This window comes from Balaenoptera borealis, assembly GCF_965194805.1.
Source record: "Balaenoptera borealis genome assembly, chromosome: 4".
Lineage (NCBI taxonomy): Eukaryota > Metazoa > Chordata > Mammalia > Artiodactyla > Balaenopteridae > Balaenoptera > Balaenoptera borealis.
In genome coordinates this window covers 146,287,694-146,310,589 of record NC_138861.1, presented here as the reverse complement: position 1 = coordinate 146,310,589, position 22,896 = coordinate 146,287,694, and the positions used below count along the sequence as shown (strand labels likewise).

The 22,896-nt window shown below is 46.6% G+C and overlaps 1 protein-coding gene and 1 long non-coding RNA gene across 4 annotated transcripts; one reads left to right on the top strand and one right to left on the bottom strand.

Annotated features, from left to right (window-relative positions):
• Nucleotides 1-1,001: 1,001 nt before the first annotated feature.
• Nucleotides 1,002-2,488, bottom strand: LOC309628657. 3 transcript variants are annotated; one of them, XR_014244615.1, is made up of 2 exons: nucleotides 2,036-2,488; nucleotides 1,002-1,884 (listed from the first exon to the last, which is right to left on the bottom strand). It is a non-coding gene; the product is annotated as an uncharacterized lncRNA (long non-coding RNA). The 3 variants fall into 3 exon arrangements; XR_014244616.1 differs by having other exon boundaries at nucleotides 2,050-2,488; XR_014244617.1 differs by having other exon boundaries at nucleotides 2,100-2,488.
• Nucleotides 2,489-2,708: 220 nt separating this feature from the next.
• On the top strand, nucleotides 2,709-20,849 carry GRPEL1 (GrpE like 1, mitochondrial). The gene is made up of 4 exons (XM_082391881.1): nucleotides 2,709-2,860; nucleotides 5,266-5,428; nucleotides 6,775-6,856; nucleotides 20,195-20,849. The coding sequence occupies exons 1-4, from the start codon at nucleotides 2,766-2,768 to the stop codon at nucleotides 20,539-20,541; spliced, it is 687 nt and encodes a 228-aa protein (XP_082248007.1). The 5' UTR covers nucleotides 2,709-2,765; the 3' UTR covers nucleotides 20,542-20,849.
• Nucleotides 20,850-22,896: the final 2,047 nt, after the last annotated feature.

Below are 22,896 nucleotides of genomic sequence, written 5' to 3'. Positions count from 1 at the left end.
ATATATATATTCTTTAATTTGCTTATTTCAGAGTTAAAGGATGAAATTCCATGCTCCAGCTGGGGACAATAATAATAATAATAAAGATGACGATGCACCTTGTGGCAGCAGCCAACATTCTGATGAGGGTTCTGGCCCTGATGGTCACATGGGCTGGGATTAGTCGGGAAAAACAGGCAAGAGCTCTGCCTTCTCCCAAGTGTGACGAACCTGGCCCATCCCCCATCCCCCCATCACTGCAGGGCAGGCTGGTCCAGGAGAGGACACCTGCATGGAGCCTGGCACTTGTGGGCACTCAGCTGTCATGAGCATCACACCCACAGCCCACCTGCTGTTGTGCCTTCTGCACGACCTTCTCCTAAGGACATTTTCTTTTAAACACAGCCCCATCCTTTTTGGGGTCACCATGGGCTGTTTAGCTTGCTCTTCCTGCACCCCCTGTCCGGGCCACCCACTCTCTTTGCTAGAAATTCATTCCAAGGGCTGATGCAGGAGTCTTCCCACACAGGCAGCTTCATCTCCGCGTGCTGATGACTTGCAATGAGGTGACAAAGAAGTTGCAGACTTCAGGGAACTACCTGAGCAGGCTCCCAAGGGCGTAGTTCCCAATGCTGCCACTAGGTGGCAGCACAGACAGGCCTCTGTTCCGGAAAATCTGCCGTTTGGGATGTAATAGTAGATCTGGGGCCTGGCCTCTCGGCTGTCCTGGACGGACCAGGGATTCAGTGTCCCAGAAACATCGCCACTGCAACAGCCAGTGCTTGTCTCTGTCTCAGGACACAGCGGCTACCACTGTTGATCGTCCCCATGCTGCACTGTGAGCTATTTACAGCAGGATTCCCATCTGATTCCCTTGAGCCCTAAGAGTTAGGAAATGAATAGTTGTACCTCTTTTAAACCTCACAATAAATGATATAATCCCAGTTCTACAGGGAGGGAATCAATGCTGAGAGCAATTAAATGACTTGCCCAAGGTCACAGCCAATGAGAAACATGACATGTTTTAAGTTTTTTAAAAAATTTTATTGGAGTATAGTTGATTTACAATGTTGTGTTAGTTTCAGGTGTACAGCAACGTGATTCAGTTATACATATACCTATATTCATTCTTTTTCAGAGTCTTTTTCCATATAGGTTATTACAGAATATTGAGCAGAGTTCCCTGTGCTCTACAGTAGATCCTTGCTGGTTATCTGTTTTATATATAGTAGTGTCTGTGTGTTAATCTCAAGCTCCTAATTAATCCCTCCCCCTGACATGTTTTACATTTTATTACAGAAAACTTCGGGGCTTCCCTGGTGGCGCAGTGGTTAAGAATCCGCCTGCCAATGCAGGGGACACGGGTCGAGCCCTGGTCCGGGAAGATCCCACATGCCGCGGAGCAACTAAGCCCGTGCGCCACAACTACTAAGCCTGCGCTCTAGAGCCCACAAGCCACAACTACTGAAGCCCGCGTGCCACAACTACTGAAGACGGCGCGCCTAGAGCCCGTGCTCCACAACAAGAGAAGCCACCGCAGTGAGAAGCCCGCGCACCGCAACAGAGTAGCCCCCGCTCGCAGCAACTAGAGAAAGCCCGCGCGCAGGAACGAAGACCCAACGCAACCAAAAATAAATTAATTAATTTAAAGAAAAACAAAAAAACCCCCAAATATGACATGCAGGCAACACTGCACTTGGGACACCACGGGCTCCAGCCCCGGGATCTCAGGGACGCTGCAGGCTCCAGTCCTCCGTCCTGGCGGAGAGACAGCAGGCCAGGCAGTGCTGAAGCAGGGGCCACGCCAGAGCTCCCAGGGCGCCTCGCTGCAGGGACAGCAGCTGAGGGACACCTCCTCTTCCAGCACCTCGGGTCCTTCGTGGCACATGATACGGTAGCACTGACCTTTGACAGATTAACGAAAACATTTGGATTTATGAGCTTTGGCTGTGTCCCCAGAGCCTTCCTCGGTGCTGTTCTTATCTTGTTATGCTTTGTGTTTTACTCTGATAAAACTGAAGGTGAAAGAAGAGCGCAAACAGAAAACAACACACACCCAATTCCCCTCACCCAGCATCAACGCCTTCCTGGGTTTTGGTTTTCGCGTTAATAAAACTCACAGGTAGCGACGGAGTCCCCTCCGGCCACCAGCCCTCGCCCCTTCCCCCTCCTCCGCCGCCGCGGGGCCACAGGCAGGACGGGCGGTGCTCCCCTAACACTGTTTTAACCGACTTTTCTAAAGTCCTGCGGTTGCCCGTGGACGTGCTTTTGTCCTTGGCCTATTTGCATTTAGCCCACACTGAGCGCCCGGTGCCCGGCACGGTTCCAGGAGCTCGCGCTGCAAGTGAGAACGGGGCAAATACCAGCCCCGACTCACCGCCGACACCCAGAGGAAAGGGCGGCTCGAAAGCTGCAACGCGCGACCAGACGGGAAAACCGACTAGCCCCTCTCTGCGCTCTCAAGCTCGCACTTCCGGCGCCCCACCCCCATGCTCCCTCCCTATTGGTTCTTCCTTTGACCACGCCCCTCCGCGGAGAATCTCCTCCCACGGTTTCCTTCACCTTTCACCTCCTCACCTTCTCGGGATCTGGAAGGCCTCAGACCCCTCCCACCGGGGGAGGGGAGAGTGCGCCTCCAAGACCGGCAATTAGTGGTGAGTATGATCTGTCCATCAGAGGAGAAGCGGTGGTGGATTGGCTGAGGGGAAGTAGTTGGGCGGGGAAGGAAGCACAGAGTCTGCGCGAGTGTCCTGGTGGCCGAGGGGACGGGCCAGCCGCCTCAGCGCATGCCCCGTGCGCGCGCAGTGCCGGCGGCAGTGATGGCGGCTCGGTGTGTGAGGCTGGCGCGGCACAACCTCCCGGCTTTGGCCTTGTCTCTCAGGTAAGGGGCGCCGGCTGCCTGGGCTGAGGAAGGGCGCGGTGCGCGTGCCGCCCCCGTCCCCTCCGACCCGAGCCCTGCCCGGCTCCGGCCCGGGCGCTGTGGGCGGCGGTTCCCCAACGCGGGGCGCGGACACCGCGGGGCTGCCCTGCGGCCTCGCTGCCCGTGCTGCCCGCGGGGCGGGCCCTGGGAGGGTGGGACGGCGCCCCGCGCGAGCCTGAGGCCGCGCCGAGCCGCCCGCGAGCCCAGGCCGGCACGAGGCGGCCGCGTGTGCGGGTCCCCGGGGCGCGGGGCGGCGGCGCGCTGGCTCCTTCCGCTCGGCCCGAGTCCTCGTCCACCTCCGCGTGCACCGGAGCCTGAGGTCAGAAGGGCAGCGGCGCCTGCCCCGCCGTGGGGACAGCGGCTTATTTCGACAAGAGCGGTGACTCCGCGGCGGGGGTCACGAGGCAGTGCCCTCACCTTGGCTTTTCTTTTTTCGTGTTTTTTTTTAAGCCTGCGGTTTCTGCTTTTTCACAGTCCAGCATCGTAAGTTAGTTTAGCGAGTGCTTAGCACCTTCTGCGTTGGGGGAGCTTCCCAGAACCAGGTTATCTGGTAGAAGACAGGCTGGGTAGAAGGTGCGCAGAGCAGGAGCTGGACTTTCCCCGCAGGAGCTGCTTGAGTGATGGGGAGAGCGGGCCGGGCAGCGGGGACTACGGTAGTGCGCGGGGATGCAGCTGCGATTCCAGCCCGATCCAAGGTGTAGAACTGTGTGGGAACAAGCCCACCTGGAAAGCCCGAGTGAAAAGGCCTCTTTGCTCAAGTAATTTGTGATTTTTTTGTATCTGGAATTAATTGCCAGGACAGCGTGAATTTCTGCTCTGAGAGCTGGTTTTGTGGAAAGAGGTTCAAGTTGGGGAGTCTAGAGAGCTGAATTGTATGCGTAGCTTTCGGAGTAACTGAGCCCCCGGAGCCTCCGTCTCCGTCCCTGAAAAGCAAAGCAAGACTCGCTCTGGCTGCTGCGGAAGCCTCTGGCGCTCCAGGGGAGTCGGTAGAGCGGAGGTGACCTGCAGAAGGGCGGTGACTGTCGCACCCAGAGGTCAGGACATCTAGGAAGAAAGGCAGGCTTCACAACAGCACACTCAGTTTTCAGATTATCAGGGTTTTTTTCCATCACAAAAGTAAAAATAACAGTAAAAAGTTATTGCATTTCAACTCCAGGGTAACAGACTAATGAATCCTCTTATTGCTTTCTGCGGGCCTCAGACACATGTACCTACACAGGATTTCTGGTTTGAGTTTATAAAAGTAGGGTCGTGTTTTGTGCATTTCTCTAAGTTGCGTTTCTTCCTGCACAGTACACCCGTGGTGTAGCCAAAAGATGGCAGTTTAACATATTCTATTTGGTAGCTGCTCAGTATTCCAGATCACGGAAGCAACAGCTTGTTCAGCCATCTCCTTCTGACCAGCGATCTGTTTCCGGTTGCTGTAAACATCCTTGTACATATGTTCTGTGTACTCCTAGCTTTCCTGTTCATCGAGGCAGTTTTTTTTAATCTGGGAAGAAATCGCATGTGGTTTATTTTCAGGTTGGACTGTGGCATAATTAAGAGCTCCACTGGACCTGGTGCAGAGATGTGTATCATTCCTTAATGGCTTTGTGGCCTTGAGTTTATCACTTAACCTTTTTCATGTGGGGATCAGATTGGGTAATACTTTAAGTCTCTTGCAACATTAGTTTTAGAGCTCTTTGTATTTCCCCTGTACATACCATCCCCATGCTTTTCCAACCTCCATGCCTTTGTCCAAGCCCTTCCCTCTTCCTGAAGTGGGTCTGTCTCGTCCATTCCTGACTCTATGTGAACTCTTACTTATCCTTCAAAGCCCCGCTGCACAAACCGTTTCATTGCCTTCCATTTCCCCAAAGCTAGAAGTATTTTACTCTGAGCCTCCCAAAGTGCATGGTTCCTCTTTCATCACTTTCAACCTCACATTATGGTTCTTTGTGTGTAGATATCTTTTTTGCATGACCCAAGTACCCTGTGGGCAAGATCTCTGCCCCTTAGCTTTGTAATCAGCATCAGCACTGGGCCTCACCTCCAGTAGTAGCTACTGCATTGCTATGTGGTGGGGTCTGGATGACCATATCTCAGAAGGAGATGTTTAAAGTGGGGAGAAGAGGAGGTTAGTACCATAGCCTTGGTACACTGACATACTAGTTTAGGCATGTGTTGCAGAAGACTTTATATCAACAAACAGCTTCTATACGTCATATGCAGTTTGCCTTTATTGGATCTAGAGTAAATCCTCTCTCCCCCATGAGTCAGTAGCAAATAGTTTTAAATCCGCTCTGATTTCTGAAGTCATACATCTGACTTTACGAAGCAGAAAAACCATGATCTTAACTTCTAGCATGTGGACTTGTCTTTAGGTCCTCTCCTCGGCTGCTGTGCACAGCTACAAAGCAGAAGAACAATGGCCAGAACTTGGAGGAGGACGTGGCTCAGAATGAACAGAAGACAGATCTGCCCTCTGCAGAGAAGACACTGATGGAAGAGAAGGCCAAGCTGGAAGAGCAGCTGAAGGAGACCATGGTAAGGCTGCGGGCTCTCTTGGGGAGCGTGGTCTTTCGAACTCCAGGTGAGCCTTTTCCGAGGACGTCTGGCCAGCCTCCGTGACAACAGAGACGGAAGCTGGACAAATCCCATCATTGTCCAAGGACTACGGCTGGGTCCTACAACAAGTTACTACCGGAGAAGGGATAGAACCCAAATCCTGTGTGGCTCTGGTTGTCATGAGGGTCATCTCTGTGTGCTACCTAGGTTATATTGAATTAAGGCTTAAAATGGTCTTTACAGGTGAGGACTATTCAGTAGGGCCCTTTAAGCTGATCTTAGGGAAGGACAAGGGTGGGGGGCAGAGGTACGGCCACGTGGTGCTCTCCTAGGGAGGTAGGAGTTTTATGAACTGATTAGTAATATGGATTATGATCCCATGTGGAAAAGCATGAGTGGCACAAATCGAGCTCTGTAAGCATTTAAGAATGATAATATCAAATACTGTGTGTTGGGGCTGTTTTAATCCCTTTATTTATATTAGTTCTCACAACAACCCTGTGAGTCAACCATTAATATCCCTGTTTACAGATGAGGAAACTGAGGTCCAGGACGGTTTGGTAAACTTCCAAAGGTCACCTGGCCACTGAGTGGCAGGGCGAGGGCCTGAGCCTGGGAGGCCTTGCTCTTAACCACGGCATTGGAATCGCCTGAAGGCTGAACACAGTAACCTGGTGCACATGAAAAATAGAAATTCCAGGAGATGGGTGAGATTACAGGAAAAGTTGGTTCAAAATGAGGAAGATACCAGAATTCACATGATTAGTACACAATAAACGTTTCAGCTGAATCATATCTGGGCAATGTTAACAATACCAAAGGTTCATTGATGGGGTTTTTCCTCTTCTGTGGCGTAGAGGCCAAAGCTGTCCACTCAGGTTCGTTGTTCTCCTAAACCTCTCTTCAGGGTGTGGGAACTGAGGCGGGTCAGCCCCTAACCGGGGTTCTAGGATTCCCTTAAGTTGGAGACTCTGCTGAGGAATGAATGAATGGTCCTTCCTTGAGGAGAACCATTGGAACCACGAGAAACTAGAAGCTTTTCCTTGTCCTTTCCCCAGCTATACACTGAGAGAGAATGGCCTTGGGGGCTACATGAATATGCGACACCTGCCCATCTTATTCCCCACTTGGTGGAAATAGTGACGCAGGTTAATTTGTTTCTGTTTATTAAGCAGCAGCTGTCTAACCCAGAATCTCAAACGTGATGATAGCTGTTACTTGTGTTTTGACTTGGAGTTTATTATATCAGATTTGCTTTCCTATGAATTTGTTCCATATTTAATTCATGTGAATCAGTCTTTCTTTCTCCCTTTCTTTTTTTTAAGGAAAAATATAAGCGAGCTTTAGCAGATAGTGAGAACTTGCGGCAGAGGAGCCAAAAATTGGTGGAGGAGGCGAAACTATATGGTAACTTTCAACATTATATGATATTGATCGTGGGGAAACATGGGGCAAGGAAGGGGGGTATCAGAGTGCCAGGCAAAGTGATTAGCCCCGTGAGGAGGTGGGGAGCCTGCTGGTTGCACCCCCTCCAGTTTCTGAGATGGGTCAGCCGTTGTCTAGAAGGAGCACAATTGCCCTTATGACTCGCACTTGGAGTGGTGAGCGTGATTCCTTCAATGAGGAGCGTATCGTTTGCTCTTCCACACAAAGACCTCAGTGTGAGCCTGCAGGTAACTAGGAGGTCGGCTCTGTGAGGCTCAGTTCCTTAGCTGGAGCAGCCCTAACATTGGTCTCACTTAGGACCTCCTCAGACGCTGTCTGCATTGCCACCTTTGTATGTTTCTGTCATCATCCTTCCCGTTTTTACAGTCGAGATCAGTGAGGCTGAAATGACTTGCCATTCAGCACAAACCTGGTAATGGCGCTGGCACTGAGGCTCGTCTCCCAACCCCAGATGTGTTGTGTTGATTACCCAGAAGGCTACCATTTGAGTACCTATGGGGACGGAGCTTCCGGTCCCCTTGTTGTAGATGCAGAACCTCAGGTTCACAGTAAGACCTTAGGTGCTCACAGTGGAAACTATTGATAAGATCCAAGTTCAACACAGAGAACAAATCTTTTTTTTTTTTAATTTTATTGAAGTCTAGTTGATGTACAATGTTGTTAATTTCTGCTGTACAGCAAAGTGATTCAGTTACACATATATATATTCCTTTTTTTATATTCTTTTCCATTTTGGTTTATCACAGGATATTGAATGTAATTCCCTGTGCTCTACAGTAGGACCTTGTTGTTTATCCATTCCATATATAGTAGTTTGCATCTGCTCATCCCAGACTCCCACTCCATCCCTTCCCCACCCCCCTGCCTTGGCAACCACAAGTCTGTTCTCTGTGCCTGTGATTCTGTTTCTGTTTCATAGATAGGTTCATTTGTGCCATACTTTAGATTCCACATATAAGTGATGTCATATGGTATTTGTCTTCCTCTTTCTGACTTACTTCACTTGGTATGATAATCTCTAGTTGCATCTGTGTTGCTTCAAATGGCATAATTTCGTTCTTTTTTTTATGGCTGAGTCATATTCCATTGAATATACATATATACCACATTTTTTTATCCATTCATCTGTCAGTGAACATTTCTATGTTTCCATGTCTTGGCTATTGTAAATAGTGCAGCTGTGAACATAGGAGTGCATGTATCTTTTTGAATTATGGTTTTGTCTGGATGTATGCCCAGGAGTGGGATTGCTGGATCATATGGCAACTCTAGTTTTAGTTTTTTGCGGAACCTCCATACTGTTCTCCATAGTAGCTGTACCAATTTACATTCCCACCAACAGTATGGGAGTGTTCCCCTTTCTCCACACCCTCTCCAGCATTTGTTATTTGTAGACTTTTTAATGGTGGCCATTCTGACTGGTGTGAGGTGGTACCTCATTGTAGTTTTGATTTGCATTTCTCTAATAATTAACAATGTTGAGCATCTTTTCATGTGCTTATTGGCCATCTGTATGTCTTCTTTGGAGAAATGTCTATTTTGGTCTTTTGCCCATTTTTTGATTGAGTTGTTTGGTTTTTTGTTATTGAGTTTTATGAGCTGTTTGTATATTTTGGAAATTAAGCCCTTGTAGGTTGCATCATTTGCAAATATTTTCTCCCGGTCTGTATGTTGTCTTTTTGTTTTGTTTATAGTTTCCTTTGCTGTGCTAAAGCTTATAAGTTTGATAGGACCCATTTGTTTATTTTTGCTTTTATCTCTATTGCCTTGGGAGACTGACCTGAGAAAACATTGGTACAATTTATGTCAGAAAATGTTTTGCCTATGTTCTCTTGTAGGAGTTTTATGGTGTCTTGTCTTATATTTAGGTCTTTAAGCCATTTTTTTTTTTCACACACACACACTGTATTTTATTTTTACAAGAGATAAATAGACTGACACCAAGCATTGTACATGGATGACCACAACAAAAGCAACAATGATTGCAATTACCAAACCTGAAACACACTCATACTATGTTATAATATTGACATTCAGTCCAGTAATCCTCCACTGTAACAGCTCCTTTACTTTGCAGTGAAAATTGATTTGTATATTCTTTGCCTCTGAGACCTTGCGGGATTTTTTTTTTTTTAATTCAGACAGAAAGTCACAAAAATTATACTCATCCTCATCAGTTCACTCAGTCCCATGTAATTAAATTTTTTTTTCATCTTGATCTTTTGTTAGCACTTTTTTGAGTTCATCAGTTTTTCATTAGAGTTCTGAAAATGCTTATTCATTCAGTTCAGCAGTACAGTCAGTTACCAGAAACCTGTACTTGTCAGAGTCTTTTCCATGAATTTCTTGAAGATGAAACCCTTTTATAGGAACATACTTGCAAAAGCATCAGAGTACACCCAGAACTGTCTGTAAATGACAAGACTTAAAAGTGACCACAGTTACAGATTTGATGAAAGTTCATAATAATGCAGTTGACAAGAAAATTAGTTATTTCTGAGATATACATTTTAAAGTAATAACTAGGATTATTACTTATAACATTATACCAGAACGTATAAGATTTTTAGAAATTTCATGTAATGTCTGAAACATTTATATTAACATATTTCCATACATATTTCCATACAAATACAAATATAAGATTTTTAGAAATTTCATGTAATGTCTGAAACATTTATATTAACATATTTCCATACAAATAACCCAATGAAAGTTTACTATTAGTTGTTTTGTTTGTTTTTTTATACTGCAGGTTCTTATTAGGCATCAATTTTATACACATCAGTGTATACATGTCAATCCCAATCGCCCAGTTCAGCACACCACCATCCCCACCCCACCGCAGTTTTCCCCCCTTGGTGTCCATATGTCCATTCTCTACATCTGTGTCTCAACTTCTGCCCTGCAAACCGGCTCATCTGTACCATTTTTCTAGGTTCCACATACATGCATTAATATATGATATTTGTTTTTCTCTTTCTGACTTACTTCACTCTATATGACAGTCTCTAGATCCATCCACTTCTCAACAAATGACTCAATTTCGTTCCTTTTTATGGCTGAGTAATATTCCATTGTATATATGTACCACAACTTCTTTATCCATTTGTCTGTTGATGGGCATTTAGGTTGCTTCCATGACCTGGCTATTGTAAATAGTGCTGCAATGAACATTCGGGTGCATGTGTCTTTTTGAATTACGGTTTTCTCTGGGTATATGCCCAGTAGTGGTATTGCTGGGTCATATGGTAACTCTATTTTTAGTTTTTTAAAGGAACCTCCATATTGTTCTCCATAGTGGCTGTATCAATTTACATTCCCACCAACAGTGCAAGAGGGTTCCCTTTTCTCCACACCCTCTCCAGCATTTGTTGTTTGTAGATTTTCTGATGATGCCCATTCTAACTGGTGTGAGGTGATACCTCATTGTAGTTTTGATTTGCATTTCTCTAATAATTAGTGATGTTGAGCATCTTTTCATGTGCTTCGTGGCCGTCTGTATGTCTTCTTTGGAGAAATGTCTATTTAGGTCTTCTGCCCATTTTTGGATTGGGGTGTTTGTTTCTTTAATATTGAGCTGAATGAGCTGTTTATATATTTTGGAGATTAATCCTTTGTCCGTTGATTCGTTTGCAAATATTTTCTCCCATTCTGAGGGTTGTCTTTTCGTCTTGTTTATGGTTTCCTTTGCTGTGCAAAAGCTTTGAAGTTTCATTAGGTCCCATTTGTTTATTTTTGTTTTTATTTCCATTACTCTAGGAGGTGGATCAAAAAAGATTTTGCTGTGATTTATGTCAAAGAGTGTTCTTCCTATGTTTTCCTCTAAGAGTTTTATAGTGTCCAGTCTTATATTTAGGTCTCGAATCCATTTTGAGTTTATTTTTGTGTATGGTGTTAGGGAGTATTCTAATTTCATTCTTTTACATGTAGCTGTCCAGTTTTCCCAGCACCACTTATTGAAGAGACTGTCTTTTCTCCATTGTATATCTTTGCCTCCTTTGTCATAGATTAGTTGACCATAGGTGCGTGGGTTAATCTCTGGGCTTTCTATCTTGTTCCATTGATCTATGTTTCTGTTTTTGTGCCAGTACCATATTGTCTTGATTACTGTAGCTTTGTAGTATAGTCTGAAGTCAGGGAGTCTGATTCCTCCAGCTCCATTTTTTTCCCTCAAGACTGCTTTGGCTATTTGGGGTCTTTTGTAACTCCATACAAATTTTAAGATGATTTGTTCTAGCTCTGTAAAAAATGCCATTGGTAATTTGATAGGGATTGCATTGAATCTGTAGGTTGCTTTGGGTAGTATACTCATTTTCACAATGTTGATTCTTCCAATCCAAGAACATGGTATATCTCTCCATCTGTTGGTATCATCTTTAATTTCTTTCATCAGTGTCTTATAGTTTTCTGCATACAGGTCTTTTGTCTCCCTAGGTAGGTTTATTCCTAGGTATTTTATTCTTTTTGTTGCAATGGTAAATGGGAGTGTTTCCATAATTTCTCTTTCAGATTTTTCATCATTAGTGTATAGGAATGCAAGAGATTTCTGTGCATTAATTTTGTATCCTGCAACTTTACCATATTCATTAATTAGCTCTAGCAGTTTTCTGGTGGCAGTTTTAGGATTCTCTATGTATAGTATCATGTCATCTGCAAACAGTGACAGTTTTACTTCTTTTCCAAATTGTATTCCTTTTATTTCTTTTTCTTCTCTGATTGCCGTGGCTAGGACTTCCAGAACTATGTTGAATAATAGTGGTGAGAGTGGACATCCTTGTCTCGTTCCTGATCTTAGAGGAAATGCTTTCAGTTTTTCACCATTGAGAATGATGTTTGCTGTGGGTTTGTCACATATGGCCTTTATTATGTTGAGGTAGGTTCCCTCTATGCCCACTTTCTGGAGAGTTTTTATCATAAATGGGTGTTGAATTTTGTCAAAAGCTTTTTCTGCATCTATTGAGATGATCATATGGTTTTTATTCTTCAATTTGTTAATATGGTGTATCACATTGATTGATTTGCGTATATTGAAGAATCCTTGCATCTCTGGGATAAATCCCACTTGATCGTGGTGTATGATCCCTTTAATGTGTTGTGGGTTTCTGTTTGCTAGTATTTTGTTGAGGATTTTTGCATCTATATTCATCAGTGATATTGGTCTGTAATTTTCTTTTTTTGTAGTGTCTTTGTCTGGTTTTGGTATCAGGGTGATGGTGGCCTCATAGAATGAGTTTGGGAGTGTTCCTTCCTCTGCAATTTTTTGGAAGAGTTTGAGAAGGATAGGTGTTAGCTCTTCTCTAAATGTTTGATAGAATTCACCTGTGAAGCCATCTGGTCCTGGACTTTTGTTTGTTGGAAGATTTTTAATCACAGTTTCAATTTCATTACTTGTGATTGGTCTCTTCATATTTTCTGTTTCTTCCTGGTTCAGTCTTGGAAGGTTATACCTTTCTAAAAATTTGTCCATTTCTTCCAGGTTGTCCATTTTATTGGCATAAAGTTGCTTGTAGTAGTCTCTTAGGATGCTTTGTATTTCTGTGGTGTCTGTTGTAACTTCTCCTTTTTCATTTCTGATTTTATTGATTTGAGTCCTCTCCCTCTTTTTCTTGATGAGTCTGGCTAATGGCTTATCAATTTTGTTTATCTTCTCAAAGAACCAACTTTTAGTTTTATTGATCTTTGCTATTGTATTTTTTGTTTCTATTTCATTTATTTCAGCTCTGATCTTTATGATTTCTTTCCTTCTGCTAACTTTGGGTTTTGTTTGTTCTTTCTCTAGTTCCTTTAGGTGTAAGGTTAGATTGTTTACTTGAGATTTTTCTTGTTTCTTTAGATAGGCTTGTATAGCTATAAACTTCCCTCTTAGAACTGCTTTTGCTGCATCCCATAGGTTTTGGGTCGTCGTGTTTTCATTGTCATTTGTCTCTAGGTATTTTTTGATTTCCTCTTTGATTTCTTCAGTGATCTCTTGGTTATTTAGTAACGTATTGTTTAGCCTCCATGTGTTTGTCTTTTTTACGTTTTTTTCCCTGTAATTCATTTCTAATCTCCATAGCGTTGTGGTCAGAAAAGATGCTTGATATGATTTCAATTTTCTTAAATTTACTGGGGCTTGATTTGTGACCCAAGATGTGATCTATCCTGGAGAATGTTCCGTGTGCACTTGAGAAGAACGTGTAATCTCTTTTTGGATGGAATGTCCTATATATATCAATTAAATCTAACTGGTCTATTGTGTCATTTAAAGCTTCTGTTTCCTTATTTATTTTCATTTTGGATGATCTGTCCATTGTTGTAAGTGAGGTGTTAAAGTCCCCCACTATTATTGTGTTACTGTCGATTTCCTCTTTTATAGCTGTTAGCAGTTGCCTTATGTATTGAGGTGCTCGTATGTTGGGTGCATATATATTTATAATTGTTATATCTTCTTCTTGGATTGATCCCTGGATCATTATGTAGTGTCCTTCCTTGTCTCTTGTAACATTCTTTATTTTAAAGTCTATTTTATCTGATATGAGTATAGCTACTCCAGCTTTCTTTTGATTTCCATTTGCATGGAATATCTTTTTCCATCCCCTCACTTTCAGTCTGTATGTGTCCCTAGGTCTAAAGTGGGTCTCTTGTAGACAGCATATAGATGGGTCTTGTTTTTGTATCCATTCAGCCAGTCTATGTCTTTTGGTTGGGGCATTTAATCCATTCACATTTAAGGTAATTATCGATATGTATGTTCCTATGACCATTTTCTTAATTGTTTTGGGTTTGTTTTTCTAGGCCCTTTTCTTCTCTTGTGTTTCCCACTTAGAGAAGTTCCTTTAGCATTTGTTGTAGAGCTGGTTTGGTGGTGCTGAATTCTCGTAGCTTTTGCTTGTCTGTAAAGCTTTTGATTTCTCCATCAAATCTAAATGAGATCCTTGCAGGGTAGAGTAATCTTGGTTGTAGGTTCTTCCCTTTCATCACTTTAAGTATATCATGCCACTCCCTTCTGGCTTGTAGAGTTTCTGCTGAGAAATCAGCTGTTAACCTTATGGGAGTTCCCTTGTATGTTTTTTGTCGTTTTTCCCTTGCTGCTTTCAATAATTTTTCTTTGTCTTTAATTTTTGCCACTTTGATTACTATGTGTCTCGGCGTGTTTCTCCTTGGGTTTATCCTGTATGGGACTCTCTGCGCTTCCTGGACTTGGGTGGCTATTTCCTTTCCCATGTTAGGGAAGTTTTTGACTATAATCTCTTCAAATATTTTCTCTGGTCCTTTCTCTCTCTCTTCTCCTTCTGGGACCCCTATAATGCGAATGTTGTTGCGTTTAATGTTGTCCCAGAGGTCTCTTAGGCTGTCTTCATTTCTTTTCATTCTTTTTTCTTTATTCTGTTCCGCAGCAGTGAATTCCACCATTCTGTCTTCCAGGTCACTTATCCGTTCTTCTGCCTCAGTTATTCTGCTACTGATTCCTTCTAGTGTAGTTTTCATTTCAGTTATTGTATTGGTCATCTCTGTTTGTTTGTTCTTTAATTCTTCGAGGTCTTTGTTAATCATTTCTTGCATCTTCTCAATCTTTGCCTCCATTCTTATTCCGAGGTCCTGGATCATCTTCACTATCATTATTCTGAATTCTTTTTCTGGAAGGTTGCCTATCTCCACTTCATTTAGTTGTTTTTCTGGGGTTTTTTCTTTTTCTTCATCTGGTACATAGCCCTCTGCCTTTTCATCTTGTCTTTCTGTAACTGTGGTTTTTGGTCCACAGGCTGCAGGATTGTAGTTTTTCTTGCTTCTGCTGTCTGCCCTCTGGTGGTTGAGGCTATCTAAGAGGCTTGATGGGAGGCTCTGGTGGTGGGTAGAGCTGACCGTTGCTGTGGCGGTCAGAGCTCAGTAAAACTTTAATCCACTTGACTGTTGATGGGTGGGGCTGGGTTCCCTCCCTGTTGTTTTGCCTGAGGCAACCCAACACTGGAGCCTACCTGGGCTCTTTGGTGGGGTTAATGGCAGACTCTGGGAGGGCTCACGCCAAGGAGCACTTCCCAGAACCTCCGCTGCCAGTGTCCTTGTCCCCATGGTGAAACAGAGCCACCCCCCGCCTCTGCAGGAGACCCCCCAACACCAGCAGGTAGGTCTGGTTCAGTCTCCCCCAGGGTCACTGCTCCTTCCCTTGGGTCCCGATGCGCACACTACTTTGTGTGTGCCCTCCAAGAGTGGGGTCTCTGTTTCCCCCAGTCCTGTAGAAGTCCTGCAGTCAAATCCCACTAGGCTTCAAAGTCTGATTCTCTAGGAATTCCTCCTCCCGTTGCCGGACCCCCAGGTTGGGAAGCCTGACGTGGGGCTCGGAACCTTCACTCCAGTGGGTGGACTTCTGTGGTATAAGTGTTCGCCAGTCTGTGAGTCACCCACCCAGCAGTTATGGGATTTGATTTTACTCTGATTGCGCCCCTCCTACCGTCTCACTGTGGCTTCTCCTCTGTCCTTGGACGTGGGGTTTCCTCCTTGGTGAAGTCCAGGGTCTTCCTGTCAATGATTGTCCAGCAGCCAGTTGTGATTCTCGTGCTCTCGCAAGAGGGAGTGAGAGCACGTCCTTCTACTCCACCATCTTGGTTAATCCTTTAAGCCATTTTGAGTTTATTTGTGTGTATGGTGAGAGGTTGTGTTCTAACTTCATTGATTGACCTGTGGCTATCCAACTCTCCTAACACCACTTGCTAAAGAGACTGTCTTTTCTCCATTGAATATTCTTGCTTCCTTTGTCAAAGATTACTTGACTATAGGTGTGTGGGTGTATTGCTGGGCTCTCTATTCTGTTCCATTGATCTATATGTTTGTCGTTGTGCCAGTACCATGCTGTTTTGATTACTGTAGCTTTGCAGTATTGTCTGAAGTCTGGGAGGGTTATGCCTCCAGCTTTGTTCTTTTTCCTCAGGATTGTTTTGGCAGTTCTGAGTTTTTTGTGGTTCCGTATAAATTTTAGGATTATTTGTTCTAGTTCTGTGGAGAATGTCATGGGTAATTTGATAGGGATCACGTTAAATCTGTAGATTGCTTTGGGTAGTATGGCCATTTTAACAATGTTAATTCTTCCAGTCCAAGAGCACAGGATATCTTTCCATTTCTTTGAATCATCTTCAGTTTCCTTTACTAATGGTTTACAGTTCTCAGCATGTAAGTCTTTCACCTCCTTTTCAGGTTTATTCCTAAGTATTATTTGATGGGATTTTAAGAGGTTTTTTTTTTTACATTCCTTTTCTGATATTTCATTGTTAGTGTAAAGAAATGTAACCAGTTTCTGTATGTTAATCTTGTATCCTGCTATCTTGCTGAATTCCTTCATCAGTTCTAGTAGTTTTTATATGGAGTCTTTAGGGTTTTCAAAATATAGTATCATGTTATCTGCATATGACAGTTCTACCTCTTCCCTACCATTTTGGATACCTTTTATTTCTTTTTCTTGTGTGATTCCTGTGGCTAGGACTTCCAGTACTGTGTTGAATAGAAGTCGTGAAAGTGGGCATCCTTGTCTTTTTCCAGATTTTAGTGGGAAGGTTTTCAGCTTTTCACCAAAGTATTATGTTGGCTGTGTGTTTGTCGTAAATAGCTTTAATTATGTTGAGGTGTTTCCTCTATACCTACTTTTATAAGAGTTTTTATCATGAACGGTTGTTGGATTTTATCAGATGCTTTTTCTGCATCTACTGAGATGATCTTGTCTTCTCTTTTGTTTTTTGTTTTTTTAATTTTTATTTATTTATTTATTTATTTACGGCTGTGTTGGGTCTTCATTTCTGTGCGAGGGCTTTCTTCTAGTTGTGGCAAGCGGAGGCCACTCTTCATCACGGTGCGTGGGCCTCTCACTATCGCGGCCTCTCTTGTTGCGGAGCACAGGCTCCAGACGCGCAGGCCCAGTAATTGTGGCTCACAGGCCCAGTTGCTCCACGGCATGTGGGATCTTCCCAGACCAGGGCTCGAACCCGTGTGCCCTGCATTGGCAGGCAGATTCTCAACCACTGCGCCACCAGGGAAGCCCTCTTCTGTTGATGTGGTGTATCGCATTGGTTGATTTGCATATGTTGAACCATTCTTATGACCCTGGGGTGAATCCAACTTGGTCGTGGTATATGATCTTTTTTATGTGTTGTTGGATTCGGTTTGCTAATATTTTGTTGAGAATTTTTGCATATGTATTCATCAAAGATATTGGCCTGTAATTTTCTTTTTTGGTAGTGTCTCTGTCTGGTTTTGGTATCAGGGTGATGGTGGCTTCATAGTGTCCTTCCTCTTCAGTCTTTTGGAAGAGTTTGAGAAGAATTGGTATAGGATCTTTGTGTGTTTGGTAGAATTCGCCTGTGAAGCCATCTGGTCCTGGACTGTTGTTTGTAGTGAGTTTTTTATTTATTGTATTTTATTTATTTATTTTTGGCTGCATTGGGTCTTTGTTGCTGCACACGGGCTTTCTCTAGTTGTGGCGAGCGGGGGCTACTCTTCGTTGCGGTGCGCGGGCTTCTCATTGCGGTGGCTTCTCTTGTTGCGGAGCACGGGCTCTAGGCACGTGGGCTTCAGTAGTTGCAGCATGCAGGCTCTAGGTGTGCGGGCTTCAGTAGTTGTGGTGCATGGGCTTAGTTGCTCTGCGGCATGTGGGATCTTCCCAGACCAGGGCTCGAACCCATGTCCTCCGCATTGGCAGGCGGATTCTTAACCACTGCACCACCAGGGAAGGCCCAAGGCCTGTTTTTAGTGTGGATGCCTGCCGCCTCTTTCCTCATCGTGTCCTGGCCATTATCCCCTTGATAGGAGGTGTGACTGGTGGTGTGGGGACCAGAGTCAGCACTGGATTTGAGCGGGGCCTCCTCTCTGCTCTGTGGCTGTCACAGCCCTGTTGGGGGCAGGTCCTGCTCCCTGGTTGTTGGAATAGAGGCCCCCAGGTCCGTTTCTGAGCTGCCTTGTGGGGCGGGCAGGACTGGAGCGCTCCCGCTGGAAGGGGAGCCACTCACCGTCCCTCCACCAGAGCCATCCACCAGGGAGTGTGCTCTGTGATGCCATCTGTCACCCGTTGTGCGGGCTCACGAAGTGCGCTGTTGTCACACTGCCCTCAGCCCCGCCTGCGCTGTGGGAATGCAGGCAGTCGGCCCTGGGGTCCCTCAGGTGCTCTGTGCACAAAACCACCAGCACAGATCCAGAGGTCACGTACCAGGACTGGAGTAGTCGTGCGCCGGGACCTGCCGTGGGAGCCGTGGGGGCAGCCCAGACCCCGGCCCTGCCTCTGTGCGTGCTCACAAAGCCCACAGCAGCGAGGGCCGGACCTGTCCCCACCGCGGGAGCACCCGTTTCCACTCGGATGTCCCGCGCGCGCTGCTGAGTTTACAGAGTCGGCGGCAGTGGCGTGGATCATACGGCCGCGGGGAGGGGGCTCTGCTTTCAGTCTCACCTCCACGTGTGGGCAGCCCCCTGGCACTGGCACCCCCAGAGCTCATAAAGGCGGCACCCAGCAAGAGGCTGCCATGGCGGGCCCCACCCTTCCCCTCGCGGGCCCCTTAACAACGGCGCTTCACTTCTTCTGGGAACACTCTTCGTTCCTGGATGCAGTCACCTCAACTCCTGTTCTTCTTCCTCTTTCTGGTCATCCCCTGCACTGGCTGCGTGTCTGTCGCCCTCCGCGTGTCTGGGTTCTTCAGGGCGCGGAGCAGGCCTCCCCTCCTCCTCTCGCCGTCTCCCCTGCTGACTTGCCCTCCCACGGGTCTGGATGGCATCCACGCACAGGTTCTCTTTCCAGTTCAGACATTTCTTCTGCGTTCTAGTCCTGTGTGTCTTTACCTGGATGTCTCACGGGTATTTTAAACTGGATTCTCCCCTCTGCCTGTGCTTCCTTTCTTCCTCATGTGAGTAAATGATACCGTTGCCCACCCAGGTGTTTAGGTCAGGCATGTGAACTACCCTCTCCTCCCTCAAGCCCACTCCCCTCCCTTCCAGTGAGTGGTGATGCCTGGACTCTGGTTCATCCACTTGTCTCTGCTGCCTCCGCTCTGGTCCAGGCCAGCTTCAGCTCTTGCATCCCTGCTCCACACCCCAGGCAGAGTGGCCCCAGCAGACCTCTGCCCATTCCACTGCCCCGTCTGGAACCTCCAGCTACTCTGGGTCTGCATCTTCCTGGTAGGCTGGCCGCCCTCAGTTCCTCCGACGCGTGGCTCCCTCCCGACTCTCCAGGCCTCGGTTCCTGGAACCTTCCTCCGCCTACCCTGCCGAACCGCGTCCCTTAGGTTAATCTGTCCTCAGCACTCATGAGTGCGCCTTGTGTAAGTATGATTGTGATTGTACTTGCCACTTGTGTGACCATTTCCTGCGTGTCTCAGAGACCATACGTTCCATGTGGGCAGACATTCCCCGGGAGCTAGCACAGGGTTAATCGTTAATAGACGCTCCCATCTTTATCGGATAGGTGGAATTTTAATTTCATTTTAAAGCAGTGGGGTGAAAACCCTGTGTGAAAGGGTAAAGCCTAAAACGAGCGCTGCCTCCTTCGAAGCGCACAGCCTTCAAGACCCGAGAAGCCTTGAGTGGGCCGCGCTGGAGCCTCACGGTTGCTGCACTGCCAGGGCCAGGGTGGGGCGGGCCAGGGGAGCTGACCCCATGTGGGCCTCTCACGCGCCCTGACCTCCTTCGTTCAGCAGCTGAAGCATTGTCTTGGAACCACAAACGTCTGTATTTATGCGAAGTTTTTTAACACGTTATTTCTTTTGTTAGGTAAAGGTTAAGGCTTGGGGTGTGTCCCGGTAACTTTTACCCCACGGTGCCAAATAATTGCTAACGTGTATTGAGTACTTAGTGTTCTAGGTGCTCTGAGTGTGTGTGGTTTTGTCCTCATAGCCTCACTGTGTTAGGTACTGTTATCCCTGTTGTATAACCAAAGAAGCTGAGACCCGGAGAGGTTAACCAGGATCACACGGGCAGTTCGGTGATGGCCAGGAATGTGGCCCCAGGCCCCATGCTCTTTAGCTGAGGCGGCCACCTGGGCCCCTTCCTGGCTCTGCTGTCTGCGGGAACGACGTGCTCCGGGGTTTGCATGTCCTCTTAGCCTGGAGCAGGACTGATGGTGGTTCTGCAGGTTTTCCGCTGCTGGTCTTTATTCCTCATTGGCTTTTGTCTAAACCCCAGAAAAGTTTGTCTGTTTTTTAATCCAGCCATTGAAATTCTAGGGCAAATTAGTGATTTGAAAAGGTGTCATTAAATAGCCCACGTGTGACATAAACAGGGCTTATAGTTTTGAGTTGCCCATGCAGTTGATACGGAATGCAAATGCTGTTCTTCTTTAACTTCGTGTAGGCATTCAGGGCTTCTGCAAGGACTTGCTGGAGGTGGCAGACATTCTGGAGAAGGCAACACAGTGTGTCCCAAAGGAGGAGATTAGAGACGATAACCCGCACCTGAAGAACCTCTACGAGGGGCTCGTGATGACTGAGGTCCAGATCCAGAAGGTGTTCAGGAAGCATGGCTTACTCCGGCTGAACCCTGTGGGGGCCAAGTTCGACCCCTACGAGCACGAGGCCTTGTTCCACACGCCGGTTGAGGGCAAGGAGCCGGGCATGGTGGCGCTCGTTAACAAAGTGGGGTACAAGCTGCACGGGCGCACCCTGAGACCCGCCCTGGTTGGGGTGGTGAAGGAGGCGTAGCGGCCCTCACGGGCTCCGGGGCTTTGTTAGGATCACTCGCTGACTCGGGCCGCTTCATCTTTTCTCGTCTGCGGGTGCGCTTGACCTTTTCCTAAACCTTGTTGCCAGGCTTTAGTGACCAGTGGCTGGACAGGAAGTAAGCCAGTTGCACAGTTGTGTTAATGAACATTCGGGAGTTACTAGTTCCACGTGCTTACGGGACAGGCCGGCGGGACGCTACTGGACCCTAAGGTATCGGGAAAAACACCGTGTCTCCTCAGACTCGGGGGACGTCAGAGTATTTCAAGTGAATAAAAGGTCTTCGGGAATCCTGCTGTTGGCTAGCTGGCTGCGCCGGCTACACTGCGTCTCCCCGTAGCACGCGACTTCCTGGACCGCTCAGCCCGCCACCCGTCACTCGGGGAGGGCAAGGCGAGGGGTTAAACATTTTTCTTGCTGAGAAAAGTTGTACGATGCCCTTGGTGAGGAACATATTTGAGTTCGTTCATGATCAGTTACTGGCTCGCTGCTAAGAGCGATCATCTTCTGGCTTTGGGAGATGTGAGACCCGCGGGCACACCCTAACGTCCTCACCTCCTTATTTTGCCAGTAACTGAATTTGACACGCTCAGTTACTTTTGTCCTGTTTGTTCGTCTCTTTATAGAAAGGTTTAAATCTATACCCAACTAGTTACTAATGATCAGAAGGTACTTTCCCTAGTAAGATGGACTTTCTTAGAAATCTGAGGACTGCGTGCTTGGTATGTTTTAAATGTTAAATTTAAAATTTTATTTCAGAGGATTAAAGCCCTGTTGTTTATTTTCCTACGTTCTGCTAGCTATGTGCTTTGGTGGAGGAGAGCAAGGAGACCCTTACTAAGCGAAGTGTGACTTAGCTTCCCGGGTCTTTGCTCACTCCTGCAGCTGTGTGCCTGACACGCGCAAACGTGTTGGCTTCTGTCCCGGGAGGGGACCGTGGACACTCAGGAGCAGCAGCAAGGACACATGACCGGCAGGCGCTGAGCCTGTGACTCGCCGCAGGACCCTCCGTTCCTCATGTTAGGGGAAGAGTTGAGTGAGTGAGGCACTCTTATAAATGAGGGAAAAAAGTAACCTTCCACTAGCTTTGCTTCTGAGAGGTACTTCTAGGGTTAAAGGTCAACACTGTTACTTCGATTTACTGCACAAAAAAGGTGGGCAGTCTATTTGAAAGGTGTAGGTAATATTCCCATAATTAAAATTCCAATTTATACCATTTCAAGAAATTTCCCCCCTTTTTATAAATTTATTTCATTTTCGGCTGCATTGTGTCTTCGTTGTTGCGTGCAGTCTTTCTCTAGTTGCGGCGAGCGGGGGCTACTCTTTGTTGCGGTGTGCGGGCTTCTCACTGCAGTGGTTTCTCCTGTTGTGGAGCACGGGCTCTAGGCGCGCGGGCTTCAGTAGTCGTGGCACGCAGGCTCTAGAGCGCAGGCTCAGTAGTTGTGGCGCACGGGCTTAGTTGGTACACGGCACATGGGATCTTCCCGGTCCCCTGCATTGGCAAGCAGATTCTTAACCACTGCGCCACCAGGGAAGCCCGTCCCCCTTTTCTTTTAAGCTGCTTTAAATAACTTGGTCAAGGGCATAGCCCGGAACTAAAGGCAGCAGTACAGCATATTGAGAAACAGCCGAGAGGTACGCCTGCTCTTCACACTGTGGCTGTGAGCACAGCCTTTCACCTCCCTGGACTCATCTGTAAAATGAGGGTGAATAAGAAAAGTAATTTTCGGGGCTTCCCTGGTGGCGCAGTGGTTGAGAATCTGCCTGCCAATGTGGGGGACACGGGTTCGAGCCCTGGTCTGGGAAGATCCCACATGCCGCAGAGCAACTAGGCCCGTGAGCCACAACTACTGAGCCTGCGCGTCTGGAGCCTGTGCTCCGCAACAAGAGAGGCCGCGATAGTGAGAGGCCCGCGCACCGCGATGAAGAGTGGCCCCCACTTGCCGCAACTGGAGAAAGCCCTCGCACAGAAACGAAGACCCAACACAGCCAAAAATAAAAAAATAATTTTTTTTTAAAAGTAATTTTCAAACTAATTTCTGTGAACGTGTGCAGTCCCCTCCCATCCCTTTTCACCTAGAGCTGCGCCTGCAAAAAGGCGCTAAACCTAGAGATGGTCTCGCTTAAAGGTGATCAGCTATTTGTTTACTGTTTCACTCATCCACAGTCACTGCTAACAGGAAAACATTTAATTTTGTACACACTGACACTGGCAATTAAAGACCCGTGGGCCGCACCGTGGTCGAGTTCCTGGGTTTTGCGTGATCGCGGCCTGGATTCGTAGCACGGTGTAGGTGACAGAGGCGCGCTGTCTACTCACCATCGGCTCTCCCGGCC